The sequence below is a fragment of the Fonsecaea erecta genome (assembly GCF_001651985.1).
Source record: "Fonsecaea erecta strain CBS 125763 chromosome Unknown Scaff3, whole genome shotgun sequence".
NCBI classification, from domain to species: domain Eukaryota; kingdom Fungi; phylum Ascomycota; class Eurotiomycetes; order Chaetothyriales; family Herpotrichiellaceae; genus Fonsecaea; species Fonsecaea erecta.
In genome coordinates, this window is record NW_017387246.1 from 320,448 (window position 1) to 346,180 (window position 25,733).

The window sequence follows — 25,733 nt, forward strand, 5'->3', positions numbered from 1 at the left end:
AGCCTTGACGCAATGACCAGTGAGGAATGGCTCCTGCCTTTCGAGTCTCTCAGCACGATGAGCCTACTATCGAATGACAAGTACATTAGAAGATTCCTTGGGTTTGAGATTGTTTCCCCTGCACTATGGTAAGTCGCTCTGGATTCTTATGTGTACCTGTCTTTTGAGGCCTCTCTCATGGACAAGGCTCCGTGTCGTCCGGTGTTGGTCGTCCTTCCTGTCGGAGACAGCGTACGTGCTGTCATCTCGGACTTTGTCGTTCATGATGTGTCGTCCCTCTTGACCATTTAATGGCCGATTTTGATATGAGTTCCGCGCAACATGGCGACATCATCGCCTCAAGCAGCATCTGGAGACTGGTGCGCGCCATTGGTTGATTTTGTACCCGCCACTGATGCTCGGCGGGATCTGAAGCAACATTGTGAAACTGTTGACCTAAAAACACGCTGTTCTTCTTCTCCTTTCACGTTCATCAATATCAAAGACGTCCATCATGGAGCAGAGCCGGTGGAGTCTCGACTCTGATGAGATGACCTCGTGCCTCCCCTCGCGGCCATCAACGCCGCAGGCTGTCAAGGCTCTCCTTCGTTCCCCGGGGTCCCCCTTGAGGACTCTGGGGAAGAAGTTGAGCCTGACGGCCTTGTCTGTGAGGAGCCGAAAGGCTTCGCCAGACAGAGAGGAGGGCACGAGGCTGAGGGATCACGTGAGTGATACTTCACGTTCTGTCGCACCCCTCTACAACAGACGTAGAGGAGGGTCTTTTCGGCCCCTGTCAATCGTGACAGGGAATCCGTTTGAATTTGATGTGAATTGGGCAATGGAAATTGTCCAAAATCACCCTAACTCCCTCACCCCCACCCGCGACCCAGTCAAGCAAAGTCGCTCCTCCGACATGATGAAGGTCCTACGAGAAGACGACGAGAAGACAATCAAACCTGCGAGATCTTTCAGCATGCCAGTACCGGAGCTCTCATCTCCAGAAAGCGCGAATAATGGCCAGACTGTCACGCACAAAGACCACACCGTCGTCCAAGGATCCTTCACCCATCTGACAGCAATCCCAGCACCGGACATCCGTCAACATCCAATGAACCAGCCAAATCCCTTTTCCTCCGCAAGTGATGCGCCTCTCATGCTCACCACGTCTAAGAAGGAGGAAATCAAGCGCATGGTGAAAGAGGCCAGACGACGATTTGACGAGAAGGAGCGTGAAGCCGAGCGCGAGGAGGCCGAACGTGAAAAGCTCGAAAATGAAGCTCGGCTGCAACACAGAATCAAGTTCGGGACATTGCCAGTGCCTGGGAACGCGTTCATTAGAGGGAATTATGACAATGGCAAACTCCAAGAGAACCCTTTCAACACGAAGGCCATCCGCTCCGAAGACTCCATGAGTCCAAAAGCACCAGAGCCGTTCGCTTGTCGACCCATCTTGCCCCGTCTGAAACCACAACAAAGCTCTGACATAGCGAACACGTACGATCTCAGCAAGAACCTGTCAACCTTCCAGATTGGTGCCGAGAATGTCCAGACTGACATCTTCAACGTCTCCACCGAAGGCTCACCCATGGCTGGCATAGCTACTCCAAGGAAAACTCCTGTTGATAGCAGCAAGTCAGTTGCTACACCACTTTCAGAGGGATTTGAGCTGAAGAAGACTGGTCTCCGCAAGGTCACTGATTTGTTCAAGACAAAATCTGAGAAGCCTCAACTCGACTTTGCCTCACCTCAGCATACTGACATGCTTCACCGACCTGATCTCGTAAGTTCTACCTCTCCCCAGTCTGAAATCATGGCAGATTGAGTAACCGCAAGCTCTAGGAACGTTACTTGCGCATCACCACCAACAATCACAGCTATGACTATGATGAGGGACAGCCATATTCACGCCACCCATACACAGGCCGGGCTTGGCACTCTCGCAACCTCAAGTGCACTAATTGCCTCGATCACTGCTGCGCCGTCTGCGGTCGCGCCTGCTGTGCCTACAAATCCGCCGCGCTCGCCGTCAAGACCCATAAGGACAATCCAGAATCCCTAAAGGCGGCCGAAGAGAAACTCCTACAGATTGCTTTCCTATTCCCATATGGCCAAGAAGCACCCACTTTCCTCCAATGCACCAAGGGTGGCGAGATCGGCTGCGGCAAGATGGTGTGTCCCGATTGTTGTGGAGAATGCCCCAACCTGATCTGCAAGGACATTCAGTGTCGCAAGTGCAAGAAGAACCCGTGGGCCGAGTGCTTGTGGCATGACGAGGACATGAATCGCCGCGCCCTATGAGCGGTCAAGAGGAAAAGACTGCAAGAATCAAGTTCGTGGACACCAAAGTGAATGGGACGGATGGGCTAGACCTCCTGATGAGCTCCTCTTGGATGACAGGACATCAATGAGAGCCTCTGTGACAACATGACAAATGTGTACTATTAGCTGAGAACGCCTACCAATTGGAAGTAGGGCCTTGACTCGACAGATCTCGCCACACCAGAGCGAGTGATGATAACTCAAAACAGAGTGATAATAGCTATTGAAAACCAGCGGCTTCCAGCCTTTGCGGAGTCAGGAGTTGTACCATCTCCAATCACGTGCGCATTGTCACATGCCGCTGCGCTATTGGCTCATCGCTCGAACGTAGAGGGATTTCTTGGCAATTAGCTAAGGCGCACACTGCAGAATTGCAACTCCGCCGCAGACATCGAACGGCCGATTGCGTTACCAACTTTCATCCCACTTGACGAACTGATCGAAGAATAGGTACAGCATCAATCGACCGTCAAGATGCGTACCTACGACGATACCTTCAGCGCCACCAAGATCTACCCGGGCAAGGTCAGTATCCTCTCGCCCACTTTCCCACCCGGTCCGCGAGTGCTCGCGCAACAAAGACCTCACACGCGAAATTCGCACATAATTTGTGGACGTGGCCCGTTACTGACACGCGGACTTGACGTTCTCTACAGGGCAAGCTCTACGTCCGCGGCGACAGCAAGATTTTCCGATTCCAGAATGGCAAGACCGAGTCCCTTTTCTTGCAGCGCAAGAACCCGAGAAGAATAGCCTGGACCATGCTCTACCGACGCATGCACAAGAAGGGTATCTCAGAGGTTAGTCTCGAATCAACTCCATCGTTTGCGTGGGCGGAATTACTGGTGAAACATGTCGAGATCTCCAAAAAAGAGGAGGGAACATCTAGACTTTCCTCTCCTTCTCTTCTCACTGCGCACAACTCTACACGACCCGGTGGGCCACTAACGTACATTCATTCCCCAATATAGGAAGTCGCCAAAAAACGCACCCGCCGCACGGTAAAACACCAACGAGCCATCGTGGGCGCTTCTCTCGACGTGATCAAGGAGCGTCGCGCTCAGCGCCCGGAGGCCCGTGCCGCCGCCCGTCAAGCAGCCATCAAGGACGCCAAGGAGAAGAAGGCCGCCAGCGAGAGCAAGAAGAAGGCCGAGAAGGCGAAGAGCGCGGCGAACGCAGCCAGAGGCCAGATCACAAGCAAGCAGGGCGCCAAGGGTGCACCGAGCAAGGTGCAGGCCAAAAGCCGATAGATGTTTTCAGTGGTTCGGTGTGTGGTGGGGACGGAGAATTGAGAAGGGATGTGGGAAGTCATATCTTCACAACGATGATGAAGGTAGAGAGACACCCTGGCGGATGGCTGCTAGGGGGAAGGAAACCTTCACACAGTCAGTTCTCTGGCGTCGATTGAAATGGGCTCATACGAAATTCCGACGAGATAAAGAAAAGTGCTCTCGACAGAAAATAGGCCCGTTGCTCGTCGTATTGTAAAGGCACTCCACATTGCTGGCGCGGCTTGATGAGAGAAACGCTTCCAAAAGAAAAAACAGGACAGGAATTGACGAGTCCAAAGCATCACTGTTTCAGGGCTCTTGATTACTCTTCTCGAGTCCCGCTTTATATGGGCATTTCTGCATCTGACAATGAATTCTTTTCCCACGGTGTCCCAGGAATCAGCCGGCCCTTGAATCGTTCCTACCAAGTCCCTGACAGGCCTCAGCTTTCCTATTGTCGCAGCAACTGACACACGTCCTGACTGCGTCCCGGTGCCGTTCGCGGCTCAACCCTTCTTCTCTTGTAAACCAACTTTGCCCCTCGGGATGCAGATTGTACTTCGAAGCTGGCGTGCCTAATTTGTATAAGAGCACGGAATGAAGCTTCTTCTGTCCTTCTCCAGCCAAGCCGGCGGGAACTCAATGTACAAGGGCTGATAGTGAGAGAGTCCCCAAGCCCACGCAGAGAATCCATGGCTGTTTTGGTGACGAAGCTGAAGATACTGTCGAGGGATGGTCCAAAGCGACAGTTCAAACCGGCTCCATCTTCAATATGCATTGGGAATCCTAGTCACCCAATCACTCATTCACCTCAGTCCCCCAGACTGGACCCAAACCGATCGACGAAGAAATCTTCGACCCTCTGCAGCACTTGTCTGTCACTCGATTTCTTCATTGCCTTCGCGTCCGCCCCTGCCGCCGGGACCTTCCAGTTGTTGACACCCCACCACCACTTCCTGACCTTCGCCCCCCAGCTCTGTCCCTGGAACTTACTCCCACGGTTCCAGTGCCGCCAGCCGAACATCAACAGGTTCCATAATATCCCTTGCACCAGAGGCAGAAACACCTGGTCGCGGACCGTGATGAAGGCGACTCTCCAGTTCGAATCCGCGCTCTTGATGCTAGCGAGGTAGGACTGTTCGAAGCGGAAGTCGGGGGATCGGGGGGAAAGACCGGGGTCCGGGGGACGGGGGGCGGATGATGTCGCTGGGTATGGTTGACTCAGAGCTGCTGAGAGAGTGAGAACGGGAACGAGGAGGGGAGATGGTCTCGACTTCGGCAGGGATCTTCTTGGATGCGGCCGTCGAGGGATTGATGTCGTGCTCGGGAGACGGGTCGTGTTTAATGTGCGCAGCTTGGATGGTAGAGGCGATCTCGGTGGCGGCAGATGCCATCTTGGACGGGAGTATTGCGAAGGGAGACTTGTGCCGGGATAAAGCAGAGGACGAAGGTGGGCTGGGTTGTTGGTTGTTACATATGAATCTCGTATAGCCAAGTTCTCGCTGGCAATTGTCACAAGAGCTCAGATCGGATTATATTCGGCTAATCATTACATAACCGACCAATGCATCTTTGATGCCCCACACTCGGTTCTCACTTCTCTGATCGACGCCTCACCAAAAAATACATCTTGATGCTGTCGACAAGGTGTATATCTGCGCGACCCCGGATCTTCTCTGTCCGATCACCCTCCTCCTCTGTACTCCTTCGTACCTTCTCACCGTTCCCTTCTCATACTTCCTCGCTGTCTTTGGGGCCTCTGCCCTCTCCGTCCCGCAAGATGACGACCAAATCATTCAAGCTGCTCTGCTTGGAAAATCCCCTCCTCGACATCCAGGGCGTTGGGTACGTTGCTACTTTGTTAAAATGAATCCCTCACTCCCACCTACGCTTTGCTCCTCCGACTAGACAGCTGACGGCTTCCCAGCGACCATGCTATGCTCGAAAAGTACGGCCTCAAACTCAACGACACGCTGCTCGCCGAACCCCACCAGATGGGCCTCTACGACGATTTGATCCAGAACCGCAACGCCAAATTGATCCCTGGTGGCGCGGCCCAGAACACTGCCAGAGGTGCGCAGTACATGCTACCCCCGGACAGTGTCTGGTACATCGGGTGCGTGGGCGATGACGAGTACGCAAAGATCCTGAGGGAGAAGTGCAAGGAAGAAGGTCGGTATACCCCATCACACCACTTTTTGGCTGGGGCTGGGTGCCTCGCACATCAAGCCTCTCCCTTCCCTCAAGCAGACATTGACGAAAGGACTGAGCAGGACTGCACGTCGAGTACCGGGTCGACCCCAACACGCCGACAGGGAAATGCGGCGTCATCATCACAGACCACAACCGCACCATGTGCACGCACCTCGCCGCGGCCAACGAATACAAGCTGGAGCATCTCCTCGAGCCGCGCATCTGGAGCATGGTCGAGGCGACCTCGGTGGGGTTCTACGTCGGCGGCTACCACCTAACCGTGTGCCCGCCCGCGGCTATGGCGCTGGCGAAACACGCTGCAGAGACGAACAAGGTCTTCCTGCTGAGCCTGTCGGCCGGCTTCATCCCACAGTTCTTCAAGGAGCCGCTGGCCGAAATCCTGCCGTACTGCGACTACGTCTTTGGGAACGAGAACGAGGCGAAGACGTGGGCGGAATCCCAGGGACATCCGTCGACCATCTCGATGCAAGAGTGCGCCAAGCTGATGGCCAAGCTGCCCAAGGTCAACACGAAGAGGCCCAGGGTGGTGATTGTCACGCAAGGCACGGACCCAACTATTGTGGCCGTGGCCGAGGCCGGGAAGGAAGAGGTGGAACTCAAGGAGTACTCGGTGCCGGTCATCGACACGAACCTGATCAACGACACAAATGGTGCCGGTGATGCTTTTGCAGGTGGCTTCTGCGCCGGTGTGGTCCAAGGCGATTCCCTGGAAGACTGCATCAAGAAGGGCCATTGGCTGGCAAGGTTAAGTCTACAGGAACTGGGCCCTGCGTAAGTCTCTTGCTATTCACCTGTCCGTTCGGTCTCTAACGAGTGCCCCTGTGCAGATATCCCCGACCGAAGCAGACATACAAGGCCTAAATATTGGGTCTCATCAGGTTGAGTATTGCAAAAGTCCGGCGTTCCAGTAATTCCTCAAAAGAATGTACCACCACGGGCGCTTTAACAGCGAAGAGGTCTAATTCAACAAGACCTCCACACAGTATGTCGGACATGATACCACGCCTTTCACGACTTGTCGAAAAGAGAATTTGATGCCGGAACTAGAGCCCTGAGATGACATAGAACGAGACCGCCCCTGAATCAGGGACGAAAATAGAAGCCAAAAAGAAAGGAGTCAAGTCTGATCTGATCACCAGTCTCTAGTTACCCCTGCTCAGAATTATGTGCGCAACCAATGTCTCTGTGATGCTCCCAGGATTTGTTCAGTGATGACCTCACCAAGATCAGCGCGAACTCTAGTATATGAGTCCACATGGCTGTCAAGAGGCCTTCCCTCTCTCGCCTGGTAGTGCTGTGCCAAACCTCGATACTATACTATTTACGGGTCGAGTTTGAGAAGATTAACAACAATACCAAGGCATTGGGACCAGCAGGCGCGGACGCGGGCGGTTGGCATGCAGGACCGATAGATGTCCTTTGTACATTCCGGTAATGACTGGAGTAGCGTTGTGATGTTGTCTCTAATTCTCGCTCTGCTGATCGCGGCGCTTTAACATCGCCGCGGGCCGAAATCCAAAGCGAATGAGAAAGTGGGGAGCATCATCCCGGCTGGCCGCTGGTAGGAGTCCGACTGCTTTTCGGACGCGACTCGCCAATGGCGCCAAAAGGTGATGATTCCGGGGGTCGGGTCGAAATGGGAGAATGCTGCACAGGTACTGCGCTGCCGAAAGAGGCTCGCCAGGGTGACAATTGAGGCTGGATTGGGTCATTCGCTCGCATCCAAGTCGTCATATGTGCAGGGGTGCCATAGTGGCTCGACATAGTCGGCTCACATGTCTCTAGTGGTGACGTCCGCATTTGGACCTGGTCCTGCATGTGCATAAGGTGGGCCTGGAATTGGGCAGAACTGCTGAGGCGAACAGGGGCTGACGACGGTTCGGGGAAACGGTGGGAAGTACTCGGCCGCGGTGACGATTCTGGCGTTTCTCCAGGTCGTGGTGCAAATGGAGTGTTCAAGATGGAGGGCAAGATGGCCACATTCACAGCCTGGTCCGCCGCGCTAGGCTGTGATGACCGCTGAATTCGCTGCACGAGATCTCGAGCGGTGAAGGAAGCAGGATGCGATTGCGATATGCTTCGGTTGGTGAGCCCCGGTGGCACCAATTGAGGGTTCGACGTGGCTGCGGGAACATCGTACGTGGCGGTTCCAGAACTGTTAACGGGCCGTGACGCTTCAGACCGCATGAGATTATCTACCATGTTCTCCATCTGATAGGCCATTGAATTTTCAGTGTCGAAAGCCGCCGGGTGTTGGCTCGGTGCTTGGGGCGCGGGAATTTCATGCTGGGCAGCGTGCCCAAGATAACTGTGTATACCCTCCATTGACGCAATGGAGGCGACAGCCCTGGCAGGCGCACTTTGATTCTCGGCGGGTGTAACATCGTCCGCCTCAGAGTAGACGAAACGCATGTTGGCAAATGTGATAGGAATGGGCAAGGAATTGAAATCATCCTAAAATATCAGCAACAGTTGGTTTGAGCGATGTGACTAACTCACTTGTTTACGGGCAAGTAATGCTCCGTCTGTGATCAGGCATTTGAGTCGATACCGCATCTCGTCTCCAGGAGAACGAGGGCCAAATGATGCTTCGCTGTAAACTTGTTTGATCGGCCCCAGACGGTTGGAAAGGCGCATCTTTTGGACGAGAGGACTGAAGGCAGAGAAGCCTCGGGTGTCCATATCTTCATCCAGGAGGTATTGAATCTCAGGCGCAGCTTTAGGAGGAAATACCTGCATCAGGATATTGAGAACGTTGACATATAACGGCCACATCTGCCGCAGAGACACGACAAGATTCTCGTTCTCGAGCAGGAGGTGGACCGTACTCAACAGCCATCCGCTATACAGCCTCAAATGGGGAAGAATTCGGCGGACAACTGGAGGGACTTTCGCCAAATCTTCCGTTGTGGCATTTTCTTCGTTAGTGGTTGCTCCTGAGAGCTTCTGCAGTTCGTCAAGCAAGATTCTGAGCAGTAGGAAAAAGGTTTTGACATTAAACGATTGAAAGATCTCAAAGGGCCGCGTGGCTGGAGACTGGGTTAGTAAAAGCAGGGAAATAGCGAGCTGCTTGGCTCATATTCTGTGTTCACGCACCGTTGGCTTTCTGTGTGGCAGACTTCTCTGCGGCGATATTTACCAAGACGAGCTTTCTGAGTAGTGCAGCATCAGACCGCTCTCGAATTTGCTCCTCGAGAAGTTGAAGGATCTCAATTTGCTGATCCTTTTGTTCCGCTGGATCCTTTCCGAGACAACTAGCGTGAAATATAAGGAAGCGGTCATGAAGGTCACGGCAGCCCTCAGCAACCAATGCAGCAGTGGAGATAGGTTTGCCTTGGTTTGACTTTGTTCTGAGCTTCTTGAACTCAAGGTCCAGGTTTGCTTGAGCTTGTGGGGCGGGTTTATTGAGGCAGATGGCTCGATAGAAGTAGTAGACAGCTCGTAGATGGTCGTCATCGGCAAGAGCGACGACAGCCAGTTGGTGATATGCTCGGCCTTCCGTAGGATTGAGGGCGACAGCCTTGTTATAATACCCCACAGCAGGACCCCAGTTGCGTCGATTCGTCTGCAGTTCAGTCTCTCGATACCTCGAGAGATCCCCCAGTTGCACAAGGGCAGAATAACATGAATCGATGAGTTGTTTCTTCAGTGTGTTGTCGACAGTCTGTGGAGGGTCTGTGGAGAGCGCTACAAACGTCAGTGAAGATCGACGATAAGCCATGTCATTGCATACTGTCCAACTTCATGTCGCGTGCAATCTCAAGTATCTCTGATATATCCTTGAAGTTTGAGGCGAGTCGTTGGATATACTCTCGATAGAAGCGTTGGCTCGACTTGATGAACTCGAGATAGAGCTTCTCGGCCTTTCGACGTTCGACAACCTTCTTCTTGCCTTCTCCTTCACGGAAATTGGCAAGATACTGCCGAAACCTCGAGTTGGCCTTCATGTGAGCATTCCACAGGCGGTCTTCGACTTTCTTTCCGGCCGCAGCCTCGAAGTCGAGGAAGAGGAAGTCCTGACATGCTGACCGAAATCTACCTTCGTGAGTAAGACATTCTTTCATATATCGGTTGTATTCACTTTGCCAGCAAGGATTCCAGGCCTTGAGTGACAGGCTCTGCACGAAAGAGAGCCTGTAAGAGATCGGTTTCTGTACGATTTACATTTCTGTGAAACCCAAATGTCAGACCACGAAGTCGTGGAGGAAGGGAAGTATATACCGGGACGCCTGTACGGCGATATCTTCCATGGTGGGATTGAGGCAAAGAGACAGGTCATTGCGACCGTGTTTGCCAGTCACGACGAATGTCTGGCGGAAGTCGACCAAAGTTGAAGGCTGCGATCCATTGATACCGAGTGCTTTTTTCTCGACTTCGGTCAGTCGAGATGGGACGCTGGGAGAACAGGACAGGTAGGTCTGGACAGGATGGAGAGTCTGGGGCGGTTGACGCTGCAATATACCCCGTACTGCGTACAGAGTTGAAGGCGCGATGGTCCTTGTGAAAGTGCGAGTCCTGCAAGGCACACTACCGTTTCAGTGAACAGGTGGGGAGGAGTGAGCCGCAGTTATGATCTGCGCAAAGAAGCTGGGTTCCACCGTAGAGCCGTATATCGCGGAGTATGCGGCAAAAGGTGCAAACTGATTTTCCTCGATTGAGATCCGAGATGTGAACAGCTTCAAAATTTGGCGTCACTGTTGGCTGTATCTGCGTATTGGACATTTCAGTCCTGACTTGATCGATCTCGCTCAAGGGCTGTCCGTATGCACCATGGCAAACACCGCTAGTACTCTCCGCCATCTCAGACCGTGGCGGTCCTTCAACAATGCACCCATCTGCAACAGATGCTTGCACTCGCGACGAACCATGGCTACTCAAGCAGCTGTAGCAAGCCCGGAGCCATACCAGGAGCTCGAGCAGGAATCATCGCTCGTTTCCATGCAGAGTCCACATCCTAAAGCACAAGCTTTTGATCCTTTAGCATTTCCAAAGTCAAGAAGGCGACAGCTGCCTCCCAGCAGGTATATTCGAGACACGTTCTAGATGTCGATGGAAATTTATTCACGCTCTGCAGGTATCGATTCCGAAGTCCCAGATACGATCGTGGTCCGATGCATCCCCATCAACCTCTCCATCCCTCCGATCCCGCAAGTCGAGAATTCGTCCCGGGCCCTTTCTCGTCGCCGCGAGTCGAACTCGCGTACCACAACATCATTGCCCCTGACTTCATGACGATGTGCTATCAACATACGCCTCCCGGCTTCAGACCGCCAGAGAAGGGCCCCCGTTTGCGGCCGTGGATTGGAGACAATCCGTACTTTTCCAACAGACAGCTGCGTGGTCCTCGTGGTGGAGACGTCCTGCGATTACTGAGAAAACCCATAACATTTCGAAATGTGCCCATGGTGGAACGAGTTACGGTTCACGCGTACTGCAAAGGCGCTCTCAAAGGAGGCTCAGGCTATCTTCACGTGGCTGGCATGATTCTGCAGGCAATCACAAACCAAAGGGTCGTGGTGCACAAGGCCAGGTCGAATGAACAGGGCTGGGGCCTGATCAGAGGCCGGCCAGTCAGTATGACGGTGGACTTGAAGGCGGAAGACATGTATCATTTTCTGGGCAAAATGATCAATGTTGTCCTACCTCGTATCAAGGATTGGAATGGTGTCCGGGCCACAACCGGTGACAACAGTGGCAACCTCTCTTTTGGGTTGACCCCTGATGTTGTTGCTGGTTTTCCGGAAATCGAAATCAACTATGACGCCTACCCGACGAAGTTAATACCGGTGAGTCTTCCAGGCTTTGACGTTTTGGAAGTATGCGTTGCTAATCCCTCCTGTCCAGGGTCTGTACATCACCATTCACACCACAGCCACTTGTGACAAAGATGCAAGACTGCTCCTACAGCAGCTGGGCATTCCCTTTTATGGCAAGGTTGTGGATTAAAACACGATCCGCAGGTCGCCTTGTACATGGTCACATCAACGAGCTTAGATTATGCTGGCGGATGCATGCTCAACATGCGGCTGGGAGGCAGCGACATATCATGTACAATACCGAACAATTTCAGAGAGAATACAACAAAATCTTCGCCCACATGGTTTTTTGCTGCATTTGGCTTAACTTGTGACTTTCTATGGGGCCACCCTGTGCTCTCGTCAAGAGGGTGCTCGCCCGTTCTGTGTCGTCGTGACTCGTCTCCTTCTCGATCTCGATCAGGCTTCATTCGACAAGGGCAGGATGGATGCGGTGTGGAGCATGGAGCATAGAAAATAGACCACGACTACTATCATGCTGTTCAAATTCAGTACAAAGGCACTGCGACATGGTGAATCTGTTCGATGATTCGGACGTGGGACGGCACCCGGTGGAAGAAGTGCTCAGATCACATGGTAGCGAGAGCGAGAGCCTCATCTCGGTCAGATGATAGATACATAAGACAGGCACCCTGTGCCATTCCATTTCCCCCTTATTTGGCTTCCTAGTTCTCATACTTCTCTCTCGCTCCCTTTTCTCCTTTTCTCCTCCTTGCATATGAAGGACTTCCCGGTCCACTCATCGCTCATCCCTCGTCACCTCTCTACTTCAGGTTCTGGATCAACCCGGCCTCGGTCTGTGCCCAGAGCCCGAGGATCTTAGGATCACCTGTGAATTTGAGGAGCGTGTGCGCGCGTCAGCGAGGCCATCTCCGACGACAGGGGGTTGTTGTCATGCACGAAGATAGGGAATATGCTTACCGAATGGCACGATCTGCGAGGCAATGATGCCGCCGAGGCCCTAGAAAGCGGAAATCGAGCAGGTTAGCATGGGGAGTCTATCTTTTGTGAACTGAAATAGAGGGAGAAAATGGATAGACTTGGGGAGGCTGTCGAGGACAAGACAAGACAAGACAAGACACGTACCCTCTTGCGATCAGCCCACCAGAACAGGTTGGGCAGTCCAGCCCACCAACCGGTTCCCTCGCTATGGACCGCCGAGTCGCGCAGGTGGAGGAAGAAGGTCAGTCCCCAGCCTTGCGGGACATCATGCGGATCTGGGTACAGCTCCGGAAGGGGATTTGACATGTCGAGTTTTGGTGGAGCGATGCCCTGTGTTCATTCAAGTCAGCCTCGAGGGTCCTTGACAATAGCATCTCTGGATGCCGGGAGTCATCATCCATGGTTGTGGAAAGATCGACCAGTGTGGATGAGATGGGAAACACCCACCTGTCTTCCATAGTTCGGCATATCAGGGATCTATACGAGCACAATGATGTCAGCATCAAGCATTGTGTCAAGCGAGTTGTTTCTCTCTCTTCCTCGCCCATGGGATCTCGTCTGCTCCGTACCTGGTTCGTGAACATGGTCTCCACCGTTTCCTTCTTCAATATCCTATTGCCAGTGCCTGGGTGCACCCCGTCGTTCAACAACGTGGCAATAATCTGACAATACTCGCTTGGTCTCGCGAAACAGCCCGCTCCACCGGCATGGAACGTCGAGTCAATTTCCTCCTTCGTCGTCGCATACAGTGGTCTCCTGTTCAGATGGCCGTTGGCGTAGATGGAGAGCTTTCCATCTGGAGAACGTGTGTTCATCCACGCAAGTTCGGCTTTCATCTCCTCCGTGGGGAAGAAGGAGATGTGGGTGATGCCCATGGGCTTGAAGATGTGCTGTTGGAAGTAGTCGTTGAGTTTGAGACCGGAAGCTCGTTCCACCAGCTGTCCCGCCCAGTCAATGTTGATTCCGTATTCCCACCTTTCACCCGGTTGGTTCACAAGCGGCTGGGACAAATAGTCGTGATAGGACCCAGAGAATTCATCTATGCCGAGGGGTCCAGCCCAATCTAGCACGCGCTGGTCGAAGAACGAGTACCCAAAGCCAGCTTACGTCGAGACATGTCAGCAGGGCGGGCGAGAAATATATAGTGAAGGCAGGACGGGGAGGCGGCCGCAGCTTACCAGTGTGGGAGAGGAGCATCCTCAAGGTGATGCCTTTCTTCTTGGGCACCAACTTGCCATTCTCAAAGACTTGCACAGCTTTCAATTCCTGTAACCCGGTAATCAGACATGAGCGATGAAACCATCCCATTTCGCCGGAGCTCCATTCCCCTTTCCAAAGCAACCACCAAAGGGTTCAAGACGTACCGGAGCCAGCTTTTCCACCAGCTCTACATCGTCCAACGCCAACTTTCCTTGCTCGACGAGCTGCATAGCCGCAATCCCGGTGATCATCTTGGTACAACTCGCGATCCAGAACACATTGTTCATCGTCATGGGCTGTGACTTTCCATGTCCCACCTTACCGCTCGCATGTTCGAAGATGATCTCGCCTTGTTTGTTGACGGCGGCGAAGACCACTCCGGGAGCGCCATCGGGGTCGGCCGTGAGAGCATCGATCTGGGATTTGAGTTGAGGGACCGCCTCAGCAGCTATCTTTGCCATGTTTGAGTGTGATGTACCTCAGGATTCGGAGGGATGGAACAAGTCTTGGATTAGTCAACAAAGGGACGTGGTTTACGTTCGAGTTGCACCCCCACTGAGGCCTTCTGTTGACCTGGGGCCCTGTATATATACCTTTTCTCCCTCGAAGCTGTGTAAAGGAGGGGTGAGTCCATGTTCTAAGTATTCAGGCCCTCGGCCAGTGACCGGATCCGCATCACCGAATGGTCACAGGCCAAGTCAACACTGGCTTCAAACCAAATATGAGGAAAGGAGACATGACTGGTCGGTTAGTGAACATCGGTTCGTAACATCATTGGTACATCCCACCCACATCGGCAAAGAGGGGAAGAAAGGATTTGAAGAAAGCAAAACCCCCGCATTCCTCGAGCTTCTCGATGCCGTATCTGGCAGGCCAGCGATTGGTGTCGTGTCGGCCTCCTCATTCGGAGCAGACTGCCCCAAAGCATGGCGCGGTCTTGGTCCGAGTGAGAAAGATCGAATCAGGCAGGAGAATGTTCACAAGCCGCTGATTGTGGTTGACTTAAAGGAGAAGCGCTAGACCCGTTTAGGACACTCATTGTCAGCCTCGTCGACTCGTCGTCACCAGTGCTCCCCTCGACCGAATTGTATACAAGATTCATGGACATCTTTTCGTTGACAACGACTAGGGTGATCTAAGGCCAGGATGGGGAGATGGCATAAATGGCGAACACGTCTTGTATTCGGCAAGGGTGTTGAAAAAACTATCTCTGTGTTGCCAAAACTCCACCTCATGGTACTTTGTCTACCACGAACACGCATGGTCTCGTTAAATAAAACAAACCCGGCTGCATCAGAAATCATCAGACGAACATAAACAACATGCCAATAGCACGGGAATCCCGCTAGCCAGTCTCCAATGCATATAGCAGGAACGCTGCAACGACCACGATGCATCAAGCAACGGATGGCAAGTCGACGCTCAAATTCACATAACAACGCACTCTCTATCCGGCTTCTCGCCTCGAATCTTACTCCTTGATATTCGACTGCGACTCTTTTCGCTTTTGTGACCTCTAGGTGGTTGATGCTGGAACTGAAGAATATTTGGTTTGGGAGCACTTTGCAAACCTGGCTGCGGTGCATGCGTCTGACCGTCTTGCGTGGCTGGCGTACTGCGCTCGGCGATTTCTGTAACGTGAACCTCGGCCAGGTTTTGATTTTCCATGGGCAAGACTTCTCGGCTTTTCCTCTTGAACTTGGACAACGTTCGACTGAGGCTACCGCTTTCACTTGTTTTGCTCTGTGTCCGTGACAGTGATTTGGGTCGGGGCGTGCTGGGCGGATCACCACTGTTTGGCACAGCCAAGGATGCTCCATTTGAGTATTCGGGAGGTCGCTCCTGGAAGGAAATGACACTCGTTCTCCTGGTTTCTGTCGGCGATCGGCCCCTGGGTTCTTCTATGTGTGTGATCTCGAAACTGGGGCGACCAGACGGAGGCTGATTATCGGTCAAAGCAGACTCACTCGAGACTTCGCTGACGGACAGGTTGCGTTCCGAGACTGAGGCCAGGGGCTCTTCTCCTGCCGCTATACTCCCCGGGTCGCCCTGGATGGGAAGGATTTGGTAGAAGAGCAAGTAGGGGGTTTCCTCTCTGAGCGCCTTCTCAATGTCGACAACGGTGATACGCTGTGGTGCAAGGTCATCGAACCTCATCCAGGTATTGGTTGTATCTGGAAGTTGGCCATCAGAAGACCACGGTGGAGAAGAGCCTCGTACAAGGGCAACGTAATGCCCGGAATCGACGGAGTTGCCTCGGTGGCAGACAACGGACTGTAGGGAGAGTTTGAAGTTGCCGTGCAGGCCTCCGGCGTCTTCCATACGATCATCCTGAATAAAGTGAGGCACTCCAATCTCGACTGGGATATCCACCTTTGTGTCCAACCGAATCGCTCTGCCATCGGCTGTGAACGAGTACCTCTTGAGGCAAAGTCCGAGGACGGGCCGTTTCGACGAGAAGTGAGCAGCGACTTGGGCGTCATTCGTAGGCGCGTTATCGGTATACCAGGCTGAAACATATCAATTAAAGCCGCATCAGCCATGGGAGCACGACTTACGAATCAGGCTGAAGAATTGCCACGCAGGCATCATAACCTCCTTCCGGACGCTTCCGACGCGCGACATGGGGGCAGACTCCTTGGAGTCGATTGGAGCCAACGATGAATATCCGCTTTCATTCCGAGGGGGTATGTAGCGCTCCTGGATAATACTTGGAGTGCGGTTACGGTTTGCTCCCGGTCTGGTAGGAGCTGCGAAACTCGGCGACGGAGAGAGGGGAGTGATCGGTGATTGGTCACCATCCAACTCGACGGTCTCAACGTGCACCACACTCGCCTTGCGCATGGAATTTATTGTCGACCGTCGCTCCAAGTATCTTCGGACCTCAATTCGATTGTTGAAGTAGTCTTCGAGACATTCTTCCAGTGTAATCACGGACCTTTCGCCCGTGGGGTCCGGAGGGATGGCCACTTCGAGGAGTCGTTCGTTGATGAATTTATGATCGTCGTTGGTGTCTTCTTTGCCGGTGTGGTAGATGTCCATTTTCAATGTCATCAAAGGCAGCTCGAGCTTGCCCGTGATGAAGGAGAAGGCTTCCGATGCATCTTGCTGATGCAGCTCGGCAGCTTCCAGCCAACCGCATTCGGCCAGAGTATCTTGCATCACTTTTGTGATGTCTGTTGTAATCAGCTTCCCAGACCGGAGCAGGTTAACCCAAAGGCGTAAAAGGAACGCCAGCTTATTGCGTGCTACGTCGTTGAACGAGTTATAGAGCATGGCTTCAAAGCTGTCGAGTCGAGAGAACATGGAAAACAACGTCGCATCGAGGAAACACGTCACTCCCTGCCGGTTCTGTGCACCCAGGAGCTTCGTTCTAGGGTCATACGGCGTGACGATGCCTTCCGAGGCATCGGACATGGCAAGCAGGAGTCCGTATGCGGCATCGACATCTCCACTGGCGGCGATCGAGCGAAGCGCCCACAGGATTTGGGCATCCCTCAACAGCACCCCTTTGGAGTTGAGGATTCGATGGCGCAACGTCTTGATCTACCCCGGCATGTTTCAGCAGAGTTGGCCCAGAACAGAGCCAGGCCACCTTACCTTGGGCTCCTCCGCCAGGGTGGCTGGGGGGACATGGGCGTCAAACAGGCCATAGAAATCAGCAGCCGAGGTTGGGTCGCTCGCTTTCAGGGCGAGTTCGGGGCTGGACTGTGGAGAGATGTCGGTCAGCAGGGGTTCTGACGAAGGGAAGAGCCAAGGAATACAGAAGAGGCATCCCTCTCCCGAGAGGGGGTACATATGGACAAGCAAAAACGTTGCACATTCGACATCAGTCCTGACGGTGGTAGGTGGTGCAGGAGAAGTAGAACATCTGCTGGTGCCACATTTGCAGGAGCAGGAACAAGAGCACTCACGGTCGAGAATGGCTTTTTGGCGAGGGGATGAGAATGAGGATGGTGAGGCAAGTGGTGGTGATGGTGTTGGTCACCGTTGGCTCCCCGATTGCGCTTTCCGTCTCGTTTGGAGAGGAATCGGTTGATGCCACTGGCCATGGTGACGTCCTCGATTGCACGTTTGCTCTCTCAAGCACAGAATATTGCTAGACACCGTAGACAAGGCACAATGCTAGGGTCATATCGGTGGTGGGGGGGGGAGGGTTCGATAGATTTGTGGCCGAATTGGGCAGGCGGGCGGTTATCTGTCCTTGTCTGTCGGGAGTATTTAATGCGGTCATGCAGGGTCAGTTTTACGACAGATGCCTAGGTTATAGATCATGGACAGCGGCAACGGGGGGGGACGTCACAGGACGCTGGGAATTGTATCATAAGTGCCTCTTTTCTCTGTGCTTGGCCCGAGGGGTTTTATGGGTAAAGAAATCTCAGCTCAGCAGGACTGGCTGTTCGCCCCGCGGGACGAGGGCAGGGCAGGGCGAGGCGAGGCGATACACAGGCAGGCGGCTTGGGATGGGGAACAGTGATTGCGCCTACGAATAGCTCTCCAACCCACTTCCACAGCCTCTTTGCCCCCCTCCACCCAGCCAGGCCAGCCAGGGCCACGGAACCAGAGACTCCATCCAACCACCCATTGCCCGCCAAGATCGGGGCTTGGCGCTACAACCACCCTCCGTTGTTCCTCTGCTCCTGGTGCTTGCTCGCTTCCTGCGAAACTGCGATTCTCCGAAGCCAATGAGCAGCGAGCTACCCTCCGAACCCTCTACGGAAGCAAAATCACTACGGCGTACTACTGACATCTTCCTGAACAATACCAACCAACACCTCGACGTCCTTTGTCCGCCGCCACACCGCCACCTCTTTCTCTTTTCCTCCTCGACGACCGCGGACATACCACCATGTCCACCATCACCCGTACCCTCCGCAACCTCTGGAGGGTCGGTCTTCGCGACTATGGCCACCAGATGCAATATATCGTACGTCATGCTTCACGCAGAAACAGCACCGTCAATGGGTTCTGACAGGGTTTCAGGGTGACACAAAAGCTGGCACCTTTATTGGGACGGACCGATATGGCAACAAATACTACGAGAACTTGGCCGAAGAGCTTCCCTTGCGGACACGATGGGTACGACAGAGCTTCGAAGGCTGTTGTGCAGAGTAGAGACTAAGAGTTTGCAGGTCGACTACAAGGACAAAGAGCTTGACGCCAGCCAGATCGACCCGGGCTGGCATGCCTGGATCAGCTACTTGGTCGATAAGCCTCCCGTTGAAGACAAAATCATGCAGTTTGGACTGCGGCCATGGGAGAGCAAAGAGCCCAAGATCAACTTGACCCAGAGTAGAGGAGCTTATCGGCCATATTCTACGTATGCAACACCGGCCCAATCCCTCCGGTTCAAAGCTGCAACTGACATCCCATCTAGGACGAAACCAAAATATAGCGCGTGGGATCCCGTCGCAAAACCCCGAGACGGCTCAACCCCTTTTGCAAGTCGAGACATTCGAGAGTGAGGGCAGGAGACTGGCCGATGCTACACCAGTCGAATTACTGTACAGATGCATACATGAGGAGTTCCCGGAGCTTTTCTCAAATGAGGAGAAAACCATTATCTATCCTTTTAAGACGGGGTATCTCTGGTGGTGCGCCACGTGAACAACCCATTTCCAACGCCATTTCTTCCCCCCTTTCATGTCTTTGTTGTTGTCCGCCGGTGTATCCTTGCCGGGCCCAGTTCTGCGCGGACTTCATCCAGTTGTTGGAGGCCGTACTTCTCATTGCCGTTCTTCCCACGTTTGCCTTTGGCACCTTTCCGTTTCCCACCGCCCGGGTTTGCTTTGTTCCAGTCTCCCAGGAAGCCATCCATCATGCTGTCGAAGTCCTCTCGTACTGCCCCTTCGTCTGCGAAACTGGTGGTGGAGAGCTGCGACATCTTGGACCGACCCGTCATTCCCGAGGCCAACGACATTCCACCGTCCATGTCATCGAATTCTTCGCCCTCGTCCAGCGAATACATCTTTTCCACTTGATCGAATCGGGCATCCAGTAATTGCTGGCCCGAGGTCCGCGCGAGGGAGGACGACGTCATGGAATAGGAGCTGGGGTTGGTCAAAGCTCCCTTGCGCTTCTTCTGCCGCAGAGGCGTGCCATTCAAGGTGTACAATGTCGGTGCTTTATCATGGATAGCCGAGGCAGCGATGATCGATTCTGCGGCTTTGGGCGGCGCCTTTCGTGCATTGTCCCGTTTGAATTTGGCAAAATCCCGCAACCAGTCTCCATCTTCTGCTGCAGCTATCTCCGCATCCGGCGGCGGCAGTTCAGTTGTCGCTGGAACAGTCGGCGTGAGTTTCAATTCAGATGGCTGCTCAGGTGCCTTTTCTGTAACATCTGATTCCCAACCCTCGTCCTCGTCCTCGACGTAATTCGCCTCGAAGTCCTCCAAGTCAAGCTCCCCATTGCGGCCATCTTGTGTCAGGGCAGCAAAGATATCTTCGTCATCCTTGTCATCCACATACGCATCATCATCCAATGCCTCCAACACCTCCCTCAGTCTCGGGTCCATATCCGGCTGAAATCCGGCGATCTCGTCCGGGACTTCTTGCTGGTTCTGATACGTTCTCGGCCTCGTCGAGGTGGAAAATGTGGAAAACATATCACTCGCTGCCACGCTTTGACTGTCGTCAACCGACAATTCTCTCAGTGCGTCTTCCAGCTTGACCGTCTTCGCTTTGCCCTTGCCCTTGACAGGCACCGACTCCACAAAATGTGACTCTCCTCCCCCTTCACCAATATCTCGTAAATGCTGCATGTAATCGTAGCTCGTGTCATCATAATAAATGCCGTACTGTGCGGCCTCGCCCTCATTTTCACGCATGTCCTCAAAGTCCAGCCCATTTTCTAAGTCGGTCAAGTGTAGACCTTCCTTAAATTCAGGCTTGTGAGAAGACGAAGAGCCAGGTCCAGCGACCTGGTAGAGTGCCCGTTCGCCGGCCGCTTCATCGTGGAGGGCTGGGTCGGTCTGTGGGCGGTAGAGTAATTGGAAGGTTTGTGCGCTATTCTTGTCGCTGTGGCCTCGTCAGTGCTTCATGTCTGTGGCAAGAAAGGAATGAGTCCTACATCCAGCGCTTTCGAGGCATCTTCGCATAGAATCCTAGAGGACAAATTTGGTAAACGAGCGTGGTGTTTGTGTCGGTCGACGTTGGTCTGTGGTGGGGTGGTAGACGCCTGCGGTGTCTGCGGAAATTTAATTTCTAAGAAATTTTGGCCACAGCCACTTACATATGACGTCCCTCTGCGCCCACTCACTTTTCCTGCAACCACTCTCCAAGACACGAGGTCTTGACGACCTCGATTTCCCTCGCAACGTCTCACCAGACCTCTTCTTTCTTGCTTCGAGGAGACTTCATTGCCGCCAAAATGGTCCTCCCGAAGAGTAAGAACAGCGTGGGGCTGGGCAACAGCCTCATGAATGACCGTTTCGGACGAGGCAAAGGTTCCGACCGGAAGAAAGTATCTCAGCAGGGAGTCCTCAGGACAGACCACACGACAGGCCAAACCTATGTTACAAATGCTGCAAAGGAAGCGTCATGGGTGAAAATGCGCAGTGTGACCGAACAAGGTGCCCTTGACGAATTTCTGTCCACGGCCGAATTGGCTGGCACCGACTTCACGGCCGAGAAGATGAATAACGTCAAAATCATACACTCAGATCAACGAAATCCTTATTTGTTGAGTGCGGCGGAAGAGAGGGGTGCGAGGAGGAAACACGCACAAAACAGGGGACGATTGACGGTGCCCAGGCGGCCGAAATGGGACGAGACAACGACGCCCCAGCAGTTGGACGAGCAGGAGCGAGCGAGTCTGCTGGATTGGAGGCGGGGCCTTGCAGAGCTTCAAGAGAACGACGACTTGCTCATGACACCGTTCGAGAGGAATATTGAAGTATGGCGACAACTCTGGCGAGTTATCGAGCGATCCGATCTCGTAGTGCAGATCGTGGACGCCCGGAATCCGCTCTTGTTTCGAAGCGAAGACCTCGAGAAATATGTCAAGGAAGTTGATGCGAAGAAAAGGAACTTGTTGTTGGTCAATAAAGCCGACATGATGACCGAAGAGCAACGAAGAGCGTGGGCAGATTATTTCCAAGACCAAGGTATCAACTACAAGTTTTTCTCGGCTCATCTGGCCAAGGAAATGAATGAGGGGAGAGACGCCCTGGAGGAACTCGATGCACGGCAGATCCAGCAACAAATCGATCGCAATTTGCCGGAGAAGACAATGGTGAAGAATATTCAAGATCTCAACTTGAAGGAGGAAGAAGGAGAAGAATGGACTGACGAAGAGGACGAGGATGAAGACTCGGGGGGTGAAGAATCGACACCTGAAGATGGTGATCCGGAAAATTCAGCCTCCACATCACCTGACACTCAAATCCTCACTGTCGACGAACTTGAATCCCTCTTCCTCGAAAACATTCCCAAGGACGCGACGACAGACAGGAAAACTACAATCGGATTAGTCGGCTATCCAAATGTCGGAAAGTCCTCCACCATCAACGCTCTCCTCGGCTCGAAAAAAGTGTCCGTCTCCTCTACCCCCGGAAAGACAAAGCATTTCCAAACCATCCACCTTTCCGACCGCGTTATCCTCTGCGACTGTCCTGGGCTAGTTTTTCCAAACTTTGCCACGACCAAAGCCGAGTTGGTCTGCAATGGCGTGTTGCCGATCGACCAACTGAGAGAGTACACCGGCCCCGCCGGCCTCGTTGCGCAACGCATTCCACAGACCTTCCTTGAGAACGTGTACGGAATGAAAATCCACACACGGCCTGTGGAAGAAGGCGGCACCGGAGTGCCCACTGCCTCAGAAATGCTCAGAGCCTACGCCCGTGCGAGGGGGTTTGCCACAACGGGACCAGGAAGTCAACCGGACGAGTCACGTGCGGCGAGATATATCCTAAAAGACTACGTGAATGGGAAATTGCTCTACTGTCATCCCCCGCCGTCAGGCAATCCGGAGGCCGACGAGGAAGCGTACGGGAAAGAGTTCAACGAGAAACTGTACGACTTTGCCCATTTGCCCGCCAAGAGGCAGGCCTGGTTGATCGCGCACTCCGAAGAGTCCGCCGTCGGCGACGGGGACGCGGAAGGGCCGTCACATCTGTTGCCCCAGCGCGCTCCGGCGCCCGTGGAGAAGGGCGCCCGGGCTAAACGACTCGACAAGGGCTTCTTCGGCCCCGGGTCCGGAAACGCAGGACACCTCACCATGCCCTTCAACCACCAGTACACCGAACAGGGGAAGCAGCAGCAGCAGCAGCAGCTACAGCAGAAGCAGCTGACGGGTCGGAAGGCGAAGACGATGGCGGCCCTGGAAAAGGACATCGACCCGGCCGAACTGAGGATGAGCAGTAGCAACAAGAAACATTTCAAAGGCGCGCGGAGGAAAGCTAGGGCCGTGAGGGCGGGTCAAGAAGATGACTGATTGACTGACTGACTGATTGATCGATTGGGGCTGGCTGAGCCCCTTTTGGTCAAGAATGGATTTAATGATATTGTTGTTTTTTACGTGGAGCCTGGCGGAGAGAGTGGCGTTGGCCCTGGCGGGATCAACATGCGTGACATGATCTGTCCTCGTATGACCTATTCTCTTCCTACACTACTACTACTATATTCGCTTATACCCTTGTGCGTGAGTGATGATTATGGACATGAAACACGTGTCAAATATGCCTCTAATGCAAACGCCGTTGTCTAGACCCACAAGCAAAGCGGCGTTTCACTGCCGCAAATGTATTGCCTCCAATCCTCGGGCACGGGAAGAAGGAAGGAGTGTAATAATGTAAAATACTCTTCCGACCCAGGGATGAACCGATCCACCGTGTAAACTGAATGCCCCTCATTCTCCAGCAGATACCAATATTGCTCAGAGTAGTGATTGGACCCAGAAATGCAATGTCAACGTGTATCATGATGATTGCGACATGGGCACTCAGGTATGTCGAGCTCGCTTACTTGTATTGCGGAACTTCTCGCCAAACTATAAACAAGGTACAAGTTAGGTGGACATTAAAAGACATCTTTGCGGGAAGGGGACGGAGAGGAAGGGCGAAGGAAAGATGCTTACAAAGTAAAAGAGAAAGGGGATCGGCACGTAGACCAGCCCCAGGAAGCCCAGCAGACTGCTGGCCCAGTGGATGCCAAGGTTGTGATACATGGCGGGGGCAAACAGCGGGAAAGCCGCGCCGAAGGAGAAGCGCATGAACGCCGAACCGGCCATGACGGAAGGGATTTCGGTCGGGAAAGCGTCCGGCAGGTAGGTCAGGACGGCGTTGACGATGATCAGGGCGCCGACGGCGAAGAAGCAGGTTCCGATGATGGGGACGATCCTTTTTTGGGGAATTAGAACACGACGTTATCTATCACACGGAGATAGGGAAAGAGTGAACGAGTAGAAGTGAACTTACCAATGCACGGCCTTCTGGGCGCTCCAGCCAAACCAGAACAGACAGAGGGGTATGGTGGCCGCGGTGACCATGGCGGGCACCAGGCGCTGCTCGGGCTTCATGATGCGACCTCCTTCATCAAACATCCTCCGTTGCACCTTACGGTCGTACCAGATGAACGGCGGAATGCAGCACAGTGCCCCAACGAGGAGACCGAGGAACGACAGCCCGGTTTCCCCGGGGTTGAATCCGTAGACGCCCTCGAACACCAGCGGGAACGAGGTGAACCAGATGAACAACAGGCCGAAAATCAGGGCGACCCAGGTGTGAAGGAGAAAGACAAGCGGTTCCGTAAACGTCAGGGTCCAGGGACGGATGATGGTGAGATACGCCACTTTTCTCACGGTGACGTGTTTGTAGGCGATTTCTCCTTCGCTCATAAGTTTGTTGTTGCCCGTCAGACGGCGAAGTCGATGTGCCCGCCGATACAAAATGTTCTTGGCGTTGACCTCGGGCAGGAAGAAGAACAGGATGATGAGAGCCAGGCCAGAGATCCACATCAGCTCCCAGATGGTCCATCGCCAGCCTTTCGACTGGGCGGCAAAGCCACCGAGGAGCGGACCGAAGACAGGGCCAAAGATCTGATATAGGTCAGTATGTCCGGAGGGGGACGTCTCGATGTCACGGGACGTACAGCTGCAACACCCCAGATCCCGATCGCCAGTCCCCTCTTTCGCGGCGTGAATATCTCTGCGATTGAGGCGCCGCCGGTGGCAAGGGGAGGAGACCCCAGGACGCCGGTAATGAACCGGAAGACAATGAGCATGGGAAGGTCGACCGACAAGGCCACAGGGATCTGGAGGATGACGAAAGCGAGCAGAGTCCAAATATAAATTGGCGTTCTTCCAATGGCCGGTGCCTCGCTGAGTGGTGCGAGAGTCATCGGTCCTGACGGCGCTGTTAGCATGGAGGAAGCTGGATCAAATGCCGGCATTACCTAGCCCAAAGCCGAGCACAAAGACGGTCAGTGGAAGGGTTGCAGGTATCTCGCCAATACCGAAGTCCTTCATGACGCCCACAACGCCCGCAGTATAGACAGATGATCCCACATAGACGGCAAACGTCAAGTAGCACAGCTCAAAGGTGATTGCGCATTTGGTGAAGGTCGACCAATTGAGAGGGTTCTGCATCAATAATCAACAGACCGCATGCAATGGGAGGTTGCAGCTATCTCGCTGCGTATCCCACCTCTGGGTCTTCCGGCCCGTACCAGGCCACGATGTTCGGGTCTCGTCCCTTCTCGGCCTGCTCTCCATCGCCTGGGTTGAGAGTGCTCGCACACGATGGGGGTCTTTCAGGAGACGTCTTTTCCGCTGGCGTAGACGAGATATCAGAAAACTGTTCTAAGAGAGTAGGGTTCTTGGTCTCCTCGTGTGGCAGCAACTTCCCCTTGGACAAGTGGCGCAGCATGCGACCAAAAAAAGAGTCGTGGATAAGTTGTGACATGATTGCTGCTTGATTGTTGAAAGCAGCATACTGAACGGCTCTAAATGGTGGCTCACACTGGCAGATATATTCTGGCCGTCGAAAGGCGCGACA

The 25,733-nt window shown here is 53.6% G+C and overlaps 12 protein-coding genes across 12 annotated transcripts; 6 read left to right on the plus strand and 6 right to left on the minus strand.

Annotated features, from left to right (window-relative positions):
* Nucleotides 1–817: 817 nt before the first annotated feature.
* Nucleotides 818–2,277, plus strand: AYL99_03377 (hypothetical protein; the record flags this gene model as incomplete). Its single annotated transcript, XM_018834893.1, has 2 exons — nucleotides 818–1,759; nucleotides 1,819–2,277. 2 exons carry the CDS (start codon nucleotides 818–820, stop codon nucleotides 2,275–2,277), a joined length of 1,401 nt encoding a protein of 466 aa, XP_018694543.1.
* A 495-nt stretch (nucleotides 2,278–2,772) lies between these two features.
* AYL99_03378 (60S ribosomal protein L24) lies at nucleotides 2,773–3,548 on the plus strand (the record flags this gene model as incomplete). The annotated part of the gene is made up of 3 exons (XM_018834894.1): nucleotides 2,773–2,823; nucleotides 2,955–3,098; nucleotides 3,270–3,548. 3 exons carry the CDS (start codon nucleotides 2,773–2,775, stop codon nucleotides 3,546–3,548), a joined length of 474 nt encoding a protein of 157 aa, XP_018694544.1.
* Nucleotides 3,549–4,380: 832 nt separating this feature from the next.
* AYL99_03379 (hypothetical protein) lies at nucleotides 4,381–4,963 on the minus strand (the record flags this gene model as incomplete). The annotated part of the gene is made up of 2 exons (XM_018834895.1): nucleotides 4,381–4,796; nucleotides 4,822–4,963. 2 exons carry the CDS (start codon nucleotides 4,961–4,963, stop codon nucleotides 4,381–4,383), a joined length of 558 nt encoding a protein of 185 aa, XP_018694545.1.
* A 386-nt stretch (nucleotides 4,964–5,349) lies between these two features.
* On the plus strand, nucleotides 5,350–6,644 carry AYL99_03380 (hypothetical protein; the record flags this gene model as incomplete). Its single annotated transcript, XM_018834896.1, has 4 exons — nucleotides 5,350–5,414; nucleotides 5,497–5,741; nucleotides 5,843–6,554; nucleotides 6,611–6,644. The coding sequence occupies 4 exons, from the start codon at nucleotides 5,350–5,352 to the stop codon at nucleotides 6,642–6,644; spliced, it is 1,056 nt and encodes a 351-aa protein (XP_018694546.1).
* A 681-nt stretch (nucleotides 6,645–7,325) lies between these two features.
* Nucleotides 7,326–10,033, minus strand: AYL99_03381 (hypothetical protein; the record flags this gene model as incomplete). Its single annotated transcript, XM_018834897.1, has 6 exons — nucleotides 7,326–8,237; nucleotides 8,283–8,812; nucleotides 8,880–9,470; nucleotides 9,517–9,818; nucleotides 9,865–9,951; nucleotides 10,005–10,033. 6 exons carry the CDS (start codon nucleotides 10,031–10,033, stop codon nucleotides 7,326–7,328), a joined length of 2,451 nt encoding a protein of 816 aa, XP_018694547.1.
* Nucleotides 10,034–10,649: 616 nt separating this feature from the next.
* On the plus strand, nucleotides 10,650–11,729 carry AYL99_03382 (hypothetical protein; the record flags this gene model as incomplete). The annotated part of the gene is made up of 3 exons (XM_018834898.1): nucleotides 10,650–10,804; nucleotides 10,858–11,569; nucleotides 11,628–11,729. 3 exons carry the CDS (start codon nucleotides 10,650–10,652, stop codon nucleotides 11,727–11,729), a joined length of 969 nt encoding a protein of 322 aa, XP_018694548.1.
* Nucleotides 11,730–12,363: 634 nt separating this feature from the next.
* On the minus strand, nucleotides 12,364–14,202 carry AYL99_03383 (hypothetical protein; the record flags this gene model as incomplete). The annotated part of the gene is made up of 7 exons (XM_018834899.1): nucleotides 12,364–12,428; nucleotides 12,521–12,560; nucleotides 12,686–12,871; nucleotides 12,989–13,018; nucleotides 13,111–13,643; nucleotides 13,720–13,807; nucleotides 13,906–14,202. The coding sequence occupies 7 exons, from the start codon at nucleotides 14,200–14,202 to the stop codon at nucleotides 12,364–12,366; spliced, it is 1,239 nt and encodes a 412-aa protein (XP_018694549.1).
* Nucleotides 14,203–15,169: 967 nt separating this feature from the next.
* Nucleotides 15,170–17,793, minus strand: AYL99_03384 (hypothetical protein; the record flags this gene model as incomplete). The annotated part of the gene is made up of 4 exons (XM_018834900.1): nucleotides 15,170–16,251; nucleotides 16,300–17,287; nucleotides 17,342–17,449; nucleotides 17,656–17,793. 4 exons carry the CDS (start codon nucleotides 17,791–17,793, stop codon nucleotides 15,170–15,172), a joined length of 2,316 nt encoding a protein of 771 aa, XP_018694550.1.
* Nucleotides 17,794–18,590: 797 nt separating this feature from the next.
* AYL99_03385 (hypothetical protein) lies at nucleotides 18,591–19,206 on the plus strand (the record flags this gene model as incomplete). Its single annotated transcript, XM_018834901.1, has 4 exons — nucleotides 18,591–18,668; nucleotides 18,725–18,820; nucleotides 18,874–19,061; nucleotides 19,119–19,206. The coding sequence occupies 4 exons, from the start codon at nucleotides 18,591–18,593 to the stop codon at nucleotides 19,204–19,206; spliced, it is 450 nt and encodes a 149-aa protein (XP_018694551.1).
* Nucleotides 19,207–19,382: 176 nt separating this feature from the next.
* On the minus strand, nucleotides 19,383–20,829 carry AYL99_03386 (hypothetical protein; the record flags this gene model as incomplete). The annotated part of the gene is made up of 2 exons (XM_018834902.1): nucleotides 19,383–20,757; nucleotides 20,810–20,829. The coding sequence occupies 2 exons, from the start codon at nucleotides 20,827–20,829 to the stop codon at nucleotides 19,383–19,385; spliced, it is 1,395 nt and encodes a 464-aa protein (XP_018694552.1).
* A 280-nt stretch (nucleotides 20,830–21,109) lies between these two features.
* Nucleotides 21,110–23,173, plus strand: AYL99_03387 (hypothetical protein; the record flags this gene model as incomplete). The annotated part of the gene is made up of 1 exon (XM_018834903.1): nucleotides 21,110–23,173. One exon carries the CDS (start codon nucleotides 21,110–21,112, stop codon nucleotides 23,171–23,173), a length of 2,064 nt encoding a protein of 687 aa, XP_018694553.1.
* A 507-nt stretch (nucleotides 23,174–23,680) lies between these two features.
* AYL99_03388 (hypothetical protein) lies at nucleotides 23,681–25,640 on the minus strand (the record flags this gene model as incomplete). Its single annotated transcript, XM_018834904.1, has 6 exons — nucleotides 23,681–23,728; nucleotides 23,816–24,077; nucleotides 24,156–24,775; nucleotides 24,829–25,082; nucleotides 25,132–25,318; nucleotides 25,383–25,640. 6 exons carry the CDS (start codon nucleotides 25,638–25,640, stop codon nucleotides 23,681–23,683), a joined length of 1,629 nt encoding a protein of 542 aa, XP_018694554.1.
* Nucleotides 25,641–25,733: the final 93 nt, after the last annotated feature.